The following is a 9,665-nucleotide window of genomic DNA, read 5'->3' as shown; positions in this document are numbered from 1 at the left end:
CTTTTTTTGGCTTCTGCAGTATACCAGTCAGTTACAAAGCTGGTTACGGTGTTAACTGTGTTATAGGGCAGCGCTAGATCTAATGCCGCATATATTTATAATATCACCAGAGGAGTTGTATTTTGTTGCTGATCATGCAATTTAGATATAGTCCGGGGGTAAATGGCTGTTAATCATCAGCAAGGTTTTCTGTAAATATAAGTTTTTCCTATAGTCAGTAAATCATAGAGGTGCTTAGCGGCTTGCTTAAATAAGAATCGTTTTTTAGTAAACGATAGATTATTTTCGCTTTATAAACTTAGGAATGGACGAGACGCGCCACTAGCCGCGGGACTCGCTAGGAAGGTCTGCCGCTGGTTTCGGATAAACCTTACATACTTACTTCGCCCGCCACCGCTACCGTTCTCGCTCGCTCATCTGATTTACATTCTCTCTTGCATCGCCCTCGTTGCAGCTAACTCTTCTCATAAGCTCACTCCGTTCTTCTGTATCCACCGCCCTCGCTGGCCTGTCTTTTCCTTGCCCTACGTCCAGTTCCAGTCTCTCTTCTCCCGTAGCAAGCTATACTTACGTACTGATTTATTATAGGACACGACTGAACTCGGCATACGCCCTGCACAGGATTGGTGGCTTGTTCAGTCGTCAATTGCGCATTATCAATGCTCCTGATATTACAAAGCCAATGAATATTTGACTGAGATGCCAACGATGGGGCCAGGTGGCATAACATTCTGCTTTGTTTATTGCGGAGATTGTAGGGCGGGATAGCTCTCAGAGCATTATTAACCGCCCCTAGTTAGTTGGCACGCACATGATAAAAATTACTTCACGTTAGACAATAACCATTGAGATTTTTTATTAGAAGTAGAAAGAGACCTTCGAGATTCGTACCTCAAGGTCCCCTGTTTCAGCCCCATTGACTACCTATATTATGCCCCGACGACATACCCTCCCCACTACTAGCACACACCGTAACGTAATATGTCATTTGTGTGCGCGTTCCTATTATACCTATTCATTCTAACATGACCCAACTTCGATTGATTTTTCATTAAGTTTTCTCACTTAAACATTGTCGGGAGCGAGGCTGCCCGGATGCCTATATGTGGGGGTGAACCTATTCGTCGGATACCCATAGTTAGCGAGGGCAGTATACAGATCCTCACAAAGATCACGTAGTAAGTATATAATTTTGTAGGTGAATGCTGATGATGCATTAAATATGGTTATGGGGTATTCTGAGCATAGATTCTGCTGGAATTCATTCTACGTGAATCGTGTGAGACGCATCTAGCATAGTTTATCAAGATAGCGACGGGAGTACGGTAGCTGCAGATGGGCTGAGAGTAGCAAATTACAGAGAAGCACGTGACTTTATCCCCTCCGCTCCTCCCTATTTACCTCCCTTGTCTTGTTCGCCTATCTTCTGCTTCTTCTTCCATTACGGCGCGAATACGAGCTACCTCACGCTGCCGCCTGGTTCTCGGGTCTCCCATCCCCGTCTCACCAGGCTGCGACAAAAGGCGGGAGGGATATCCATTATGCAGGTTTCTGATAGTGCCGTGATATAGCAGAGGGTAAGCCGGTGGGGCCCACTAGGTTAGCTCGGGTCGATAACACAAGATGCGAATATCATCCTGAGTAAAAAGAATATTTAGCACGCTTATGCATAATACAACATAGAGACGATTGCTTACACCTAGACAGATTTACATCTGATAAAATTCCATCAGTAGACGTCAGTTAAGAAGCTGAAGAGACCTTGGCGTGTATGGTTCCCTGTATGCATATATTAGCCCGTACACAATTGGCTCTTGTAGTGATGTTAGCGCATGGGCAATATCTCACCAAAAGAAGTTATATATTGTGTAAGTGGAAATATGCAGTATTACTCTAGTTATGGGCGCGTATCTCAGACATAGATTTCTGAAAATTTAATTTGTAATATATCTGTGGACCTGTGACTTATCAAATAGGCAAGAGCGCCCTAGCCCTACGAGAAAGAAAGCAAAATTCCTACTTTACTAACCTCACCTCTCGTCCTCCCCTTTGCCTCCTTGCTCTCTTTCGCTATCTCTTGCTTGCTTCTCTCCTTCCGCGCCACTCAACTACCGTTTCCCTGCGCCTGTTCATTTGGTCTGTCCACCCTCTCACCCTCAGCAAGGATATTAATTCATGCCAGTTTTCTTCTGCAGTCCGTAATTGCACGCATGAAACGGCTGCTCGGCGATGCTGCCAATAATCTCAGAGAAGAAGAATATTTCATGCAACGATTCCTGATTTTAAAATGAAGACGGTGTTAGCCGTAGCAAAGATTTACATGATAAAATATCCAATCATGTTAGACGTCACCTTAAAAAGTAGAAAGAAGAACCTATGCTGTGTAAGGTCCCTGTTGCATATATTAGCCAGTACACAATCTGACTACGTTAGTGTGTTAGCGCATGGGCAATATCTAACCAGAAGAGTTATATTTCGTAATGAATACGCATTTAGTATGGTTATGAGGTATATCAGAATAGATTACTGGAATTCATTTGTATCCGTGGACCTGTGCTTGGAGAGCACCCTAGCCTGTAGCGAGCAAAACTCCTACTTCATCCCCTCCCGTCCTCCCCTTTGCCTCCCTTGTCTTTCGCTCTCTCTGCTTCTTCTTCCTCCGCCCACTCAGCTACATTCCCTGCCGCCTGTCATCGGTCCCCCACCCCTCTCACCCTCAACAAGCTATATTATGCAGTTTTCTTCAGTCCGTATTGCACGCATGAAACGGTGCTCGCGCATGCGAAATATCTCCGGAGAAGAAGAATATTTTGCAACGATTGTGCATTAACAACGATAGTGCATTAACAAAACTAGCAGCGTCGCACATTCGTGATACTTACAAACATTTTATTTAACAAGACATCTTCATAACTATTTACAATTTACGTATCTTATAATAGATCATCTTAGCAAAATACTATGTTCCACTTCATCTGCTTCCGGTGTGGCTCATGCCATTGTTCTGGTACAGACCAATCCAAGTCAACTTACAAACACTGATGGCCATTGTTATAAACCATTTGACACGTATATTGAGAAAAGCTCATGTAGAATTGTTAAAATACGTAGAGCAACTGCTGAAGTCAGTGACGTTCGAATTTCCAAAGTTCCACGTGTATTGTTTGTAAACCGAATCGGAGATGTGACTTTTCAAGATTTCCGGATGATCTTGGTTTTGATAGGGAACACTTTCACATTTCCTGCTCAATTAACTTGTATAGTGAGCCTTCCTGGTCTATACTTCAATAAAGCATCGCACACAACCACATGCATGAAAACTTACATCTCATGCGATGGTATCACAAGAATATAATATAAATTGACTATGATCATAATTACCATATACGTACTCATATATCTAGATTAAGTTTGCGGAAAAAAATCATAGCACAAAAGTGGATTCAATGCTTACTATAAAAATAAAAGCATTTATATTAATTTCAATTTTGCTAGGGGGTAACAAATATGTTCGGCTCTGCCAAATGAATTATGAATTCATGTGGAATGTGAGAATCACTTATGTATTTGTGTATGGCTGTACATGGTTGCAATTTCAATTGTTGATGACAGTGCACAAGTGTTGCCTTATGTTTAGATGGAGATACACCACAGAAGGTAGGTTGGAGGGGCTCCACGGCAACTAACTTTTTATCGGGTAATTATGTTGTGGGACAGGGAGGGGTACACGTACAATATGCACTTGTGTGAAGGGCATGGAGGCAAACCAGGTATGAAAGCCATGGCGTTTCATTGCCGTGGGCATCATCCAATTTTCAAGGCATCACAACACACTAGCACAAATATTACCAAGTGGCACAGTAATTAGCATGTTGCTTAATTTCTCATTTTCCATCCATACATAAGCATTATCAAGAGTAGATATTGTGTGTTACGGTGTGTTATTATCTACTCTTGGCATTATGTATGCTGCCATAAGTCGCTGTCTGTTTGCTTAGAGCCATTTATAAAGGAAGAGCATGAACTGAAAGCAGTATCATCTGACACGACATCATATGAAATGTAATGTGTACTGTCTGTTATCTGAACCAATCTATATTTCTATTTATTTATTCTAGGATGCCTATTTTATGCTGCAGTTGGAGTATCTATAGATATTGTAACATCGTATATGACATTTTAAGCGTTACTACTATGACTGTGTAATTTAGCAAAACGTCATCAAAACAATGTCATCTTATTTTTTATATTAGGGGGATCAATTAAATTGTCCAGACATCAATAATCATAAACATTTGTTAACATTATAATAACAGATACAAAACAAGCAATCACGTTCTTACACCAATGACCACCACCATATCCATAGTCATACGTATTTTATATTGTCCGATTCGAAACGTCAATTTCTTCTTGATGCTACTAGATTGTTATCTCATCTAGAGTTTTTTTCAGTTTGAAGTGGAAAATAACATCAAGTTAGCAAAGTCTAATGCAGCGTAATAAATAGACTTTGGTAAAAAAAAGTCTACTAGACTTATAGTAGTCTGCAAGTAAAGTAGCACTCTTTGAAAAAAAAACGTCCGTGATTTGCTGCAGACAGAAGTACAGCGGTATCTCATAAAATGCTAACTTATAATATATAGTAACAGTTGTTACTGTTTCCAATATTTGGTACAGAATAAGCATACTTGGCTAGTTGATGCCTCAGAAAATTGGAATGCTACATATTATGTGTCGTTGGGATGCGTCCGCGCACTGGATTAATCCTCAATAGAATTATATCAATTAGCTACGGTTTCACCACACCTCGCAAAACACTTAGCATCACTCATGGTCCAATAACAACTGCCATATATACATACAAGCACAGTGACCACTTCATTACCGGGAAACTCCTGAACTCACAAAGATCATCGGCATTTACCATAGCTCGCAAAATATGTAAATCAACTGATTCAACTTTTCCAATCAGAGACACGTCTGACATCGACATTGCGTGTGTCTTATTGGGATTTAAGTCGCAGTGACGTAACAAAACTATCACTTGCTCACAAAATTCAGCTATAGGAGGTTTTGTGGGAAAAAGTATTCAATACACTCAAACCTGTATATGATGTCACCTAAGAGGAGAAAACACACAATCGATGCCTGTGTTAAGGATATGAGGAGAGGGAACATGCAATTAGTGCATGTGTGTGAAGGATACGAGGAGAGGGAACATGCAATTGGTGCTTGCGTGAAGGATATGAAGAGAGGGAACATGCAATCAGTGCATGTGTGTGTAGGATATGAGGAGAGGGAACATGCAATCATTGCATGTGCGTCAAGGATATGAGGAAAGGGAACATGCAATCGGTGCGTGTGCGTGAAGGATATGAAGAAAGGCAACGCGCGATCAGTGCATGTGTGTGAAGGATATGAGGAGAGGGAACATGCAATCATTGCATGTGTGTGAAGGATATGAAGAGAGGGAACATGCAATCATTGCATGTGAGAGAGGGAACATGCAATCATTGCATGTGTGTGAAGGATATGAAGAGAGGGAACATGCAATCATTGCATGTGCGTCAAGGATATGAGGAGAGGGAACGCGCAATCGGTGCAAGCGTGAAGGATACAAGCAGGGAGAACACGCAATCAGTGCGTGTGCGTGAACGAGATGAGGAGAGGAAACAGTCCCCCCACAAGGAGCGCGAGAAGTTCCGACTTTCTGAAGCCGTGCTCATGCCGGTCGCCTCCCTCAGGTGAGTGCTTGAGGCCCGGCAGCACGTGAACGGTGGCGACGTAAAGGAACGTACCGGCACTGAACAGCATCGTTATTCCCGTCGCATTCGTGTTCGACAGCGTCTCTTTGTTGCCCTGCAGCGGGGAGGGGGAAGACGCAGTGTAAACGCGAGGAATCGCAATGCTGCTTCTCGCAGTCATAATTGCCCTAATGCAGCCGTAGTTAACTTGGTTTTTTGCTCATATAGACGTTGAGCTAGTCAGCAACAGATTATATACCGCACTCTAAATGTAAATTAACATAACTGTAGTCTTAACTGTATATATGAAAAAGGGGAAATGAAAAACTAATAATAATAAAATGTGATAATAAGTTAATTAAAAAAGCTTATTTCTTGTTTGTGGAAATATAACAATATTGGTCGCGATTGTGTATTTGCATATTTGATCTTTTTTAGCAGTTCCCCTACTTCGTTACCCAGTAAAAATCCGAATTTTCCCCCACGGTGTACAATATCCTGATTTATGCAACTGGCGCCAACATGTAAGCATCTGGCTTACACTGTAGCAACAGTTTTTGACTTACCTGACTCAGCCCAAAATATGTGACCACGGACAAGAGAGGCGCTGCCAGAGCAAAGATGAGCAAATGTTTTCGTATCCGATTTCTCTCCAGTCCTTCGTGTAGGAGGAATGACACAAGACCGAATGCTGCTGGTGCCTGAAAGTCCAAACAGAGAGAATGACAGCACTTGCTTCGTGGTAAAATATCACTGGCATCAGTCATGGCTAACACTGAAGCATTCTAAGGTGGAGGTGATGGCTATAGGATACGCGTACCTATTTAACTGCATCTAGTATGTCAGGTCAAAATGATAACATATGATGACATGAGTTTAATACCTTGAGAGAAATTCCTTCCACGTAGATTTTACAATGTTTGGACAATATCATAAAAATGAGTCTAGAATCAGACTATAAAGAATGCCTTCTTCTGTTTCCATATCTGAGCTTTTTTATTGTTCACAGTGCAATGCATTTTAGTAGATATATCCGTGTATGTTAAGTGATTGCTGGTTACTTTTACCGCTGCCAAAATTTCAAAGGCACAGCATCTGTACTTACTTTATGCAACATGATCGCAATAAATACTATCATTTCAGTGTCAGTGTGAGTGGTGGAAGCTGCAGCACCTAGAGCAATACCATCAGCTGAAATAGAGGCAAACATCCATTACTTGCAGTGAGAGACAAAACAAAGAGACTGTTGAACAAACCTTGCTGGTCGTTGTGACGTAGTGCTCTCCGACCTTTTGTAGGTTAATAACTAAATGAACTATATTAATTTTCACAAGAAAGTATCGTAAATTATGTGACAGTCCCATGTCAAAGTGCATGGATACCTTAGAACAGCTATAGTTAGTTTCATTTACCTGCAGCATGCACGACCAATCCTAGTGTGGCAGTGATATTAGGACTTCTGTCTTTGGCAGTTGCTCCACTTTCTGCATCTGGCGAGTCTTTAGTGAATAGAAGAAGTTATCTATGTCATCGTACTTATATGGTCTCAATCTTATGGGCATGAATAATTACAATTTTCAACAGAAGATAGCGATAACATGTTTAAAATTGTTATGTATAAACACTTTGAAATAATTTCTAAATGAAGCTCTACTAGCCAATGGGTTCACAGTTCCCGGTTTTAAAACACTTGCGGTGTTAAACTGCTCAGTCGACCCACAAGACGCACACCTTGAGATCTGGAGTGACTTCCACCAATCTGGTCCACGATGAGCATGAAGAGGAAGCCTAGGACTAGAGAGATTCCTATGTAGTGGGCTACATCCGGGCCACTGTGGTCTGAATGGTCGTGTGTGTGTGGCATGTCTGGTCCAATGTGGTCCTGATCGGTCAAATGCTTGTCAACACCGACATCTACGCACATGATAACGCAGATATGCATTCCAAAACAAGATTAATCAATCAAGATTATGTTAATATGTAACATGTTGCACGACAGACAAACAGAGCTAGCATTAGCACCTTCCCAGATTTTCACGATTGGAAAAACATGTACTCACTGGACTGTGCAGAAGAGTATAAAACATGGACTCCTTCTGGAATAATTACGGCTAGTGCTGTCCCCACTAGCAATCCTGCTCCTAACACTGTCACAAAGTGAAGCTTCTCCTGTAGAACAAACACTATCTAGTTACATACAGACTTTACTGTGCATTCATGACGTCATGACTGATAGCAAGCATCCCATGATACACTCGATCTTGGAGTCGAAGTTAGCCGAATGCTGTGCGCATTGGGAATCTGTACGTCACAGGTCAACAGAAATGGTGCTCGAAATAACGCCACTCGTCACTTCGAAATTTTGTAACAGGTAACAGGTTATGATAGTTTAATACAGAGTATTGTGATACATAGTAGGTCCCAGGATAGCGGAGAAAAGTTCGTGTTTAGAATAAACCCAGTTTGGAAGTAGTAGTCTCGAAAAACGCACCATAAAACCGCCCTGAGTGAATCACTCAGGGGCTCCTCCAAAGAAAAGAATAGGCTCGCGTTATAACCCTACTCTTGTTGCCGTTGGGTTACATTATTAATTGTATCTAACAGTACACTCTCTCCGACTTTGCGCTAAATCACAACGTATGAGAACACGCGTATTTAGTATACTACTAATAAGCCCCTACTAGTTGTTTATGTACAGTTTCATTGAATTTCATATACGTTCGGCCATATGTGAAGAAAGCATGTATAATATACACAAAGTGAAGTAGGCCTAGTAGTGCACGAAGGGTCGTTGTCGTAACAGGTACTACAGATATGTACCCGAGGTAGTTTTAGGTTGTTTAGTATTATGTTTATATTTTTATATGAGGTATGTTTAGGGTTAGACTTAGGGTTAGGGTTAGAGTTAGGATTAGGGTTAGTGTTAGGGTTAGGGTACACTTCTGTAGTACAAGTCTGGTACACTTTGTGTATACATATATGTACCTCGGGTACATATCTGTAGTACCTGTTACGACAACGACCCCTTGAGCCCTAGTAGTAGTACGTCATTATGATCTGTCAGCCTACCTCGGAAAGTGTGAAAACCAATGGTATCGATCCAGCTACGTAGCAACCTACCAACATAGCTAACGACAGTAAAATCAAAGTCATAACTTCCTCCATTGCGAACCCGAATTCTATCACATGGGGCGAAGCCTATTATCTTTAACTTAGATATAGTATTTCCGTACTACTAGTACTAGAGAGAGTATTAGAAACCCAGTGGCAGTAACCAACACACGATTGTAAACTGATTCACTGCCGCGATCGTGGCAGGTGACAGGCGCATTAATATTTACATATGTATTCGTTAAATAATCTTGAACTAACTAAACTCTCGACGCCTTACATTAAAAATAATGTTTTTAGTCGTTATTAAATTCAATTAAATAATTGTTATTTGTCCAACCATACATTATTGTAAAACTGAGCGTGAAACATCTCCCGGTGTCTACATATTGACATCGGATTTCGAGGCTTTGGTGTTTCGCACGTTGTTCTGAATTTCTCACATTTCTCTTCTACTATTTATCTTATTACATAAGTTCCAGAATAGACATGGTATGTATTAACTAGATAATATAATAATAAAAGTGTAGTTTAGTTTATAGAAGCCAACTGACTACTAGTAGTACTATAATTGATATATAATTTATTAATAGTATTACTAATAGTAATAGTAATACTAATAATAGTAATTAGTATACGCCTCGTGAAGTGCGTTGCCGTTGTCACGTTTGTGTGGGCCTACCCTGTGCAAATTTAATGTCTAATACTAGGCCCGTAGCCAGGGAGGGTTTGGGGGGGGGGGTCGAACGAACCCCCTCCCCGAACCCCCCAAGGAAAAAATTTTTTTTTTGAAAATTTGCAAGAATT

At 41.0% G+C, this 9,665-nt stretch overlaps 2 protein-coding genes across 2 annotated transcripts in view; one reads left to right on the top strand and one right to left on the bottom strand.

Annotated features, from left to right (window-relative positions):
- Window positions 1-5,508: 5,508 nt before the first annotated feature.
- On the bottom strand, window positions 5,509-9,055 carry LOC106811806 (zinc transporter ZIP9-like). Its single transcript, XM_014815525.1, has 7 exons — window positions 8,817-9,055; window positions 7,808-7,916; window positions 7,479-7,661; window positions 7,160-7,246; window positions 6,853-6,938; window positions 6,314-6,448; window positions 5,509-5,862 (listed from the first exon to the last, which is right to left on the bottom strand). Exons 1-7 carry the CDS (start codon window positions 8,910-8,912, stop codon window positions 5,641-5,643), a joined length of 918 nt encoding a protein of 305 aa, XP_014671011.1. The 5' UTR covers window positions 8,913-9,055; the 3' UTR covers window positions 5,509-5,640.
- Window positions 9,056-9,231: 176 nt separating this feature from the next.
- LOC106811805 (enhancer of rudimentary homolog) overlaps window positions 9,232-9,665 on the top strand; it is a 6,787-nt gene continuing 6,353 nt past the window's right edge. Inside the window, exon 1 of the mRNA XM_014815524.1 lies at window positions 9,232-9,350. Within this exon, the coding sequence (XP_014671010.1) occupies window positions 9,348-9,350 (3 nt within the window). The 5' untranslated portion in view covers window positions 9,232-9,347. The remainder of the gene's footprint in view (window positions 9,351-9,665) is intronic.

Source organism: Priapulus caudatus, unplaced genomic scaffold (genome assembly GCF_000485595.1).
Source record: "Priapulus caudatus unplaced genomic scaffold, Priapulus_caudatus-5.0.1 Scaffold577, whole genome shotgun sequence".
Lineage (NCBI taxonomy): Eukaryota > Metazoa > Priapulida > Priapulimorpha > Priapulimorphida > Priapulidae > Priapulus > Priapulus caudatus.
This window is presented reverse-complemented; position numbering and strand designations above follow the sequence as displayed.

Excerpts from the sequence above, each read along its gene's own strand:
- LOC106811806 (XM_014815525.1), bottom strand. The coding sequence starts at position 8,912 with ATGGAGGAAGTTATGACTTTGATTTTACTGTCGTTAGCTATGTTGGTA. Across the intron at positions 7,917-8,816 it reads TGGTTTTCACACTTTCCGAG|GAGAAGCTTCACTTTGTGAC; the intron begins GTAGGCTGACAG and ends TTTGTTCTACAG. Across the intron at positions 6,449-6,852 it reads TTGCGATCATGTTGCATAAA|GCACCAGCAGCATTCGGTCT; the intron begins GTAAGTACAGAT and ends TTGGACTTTCAG.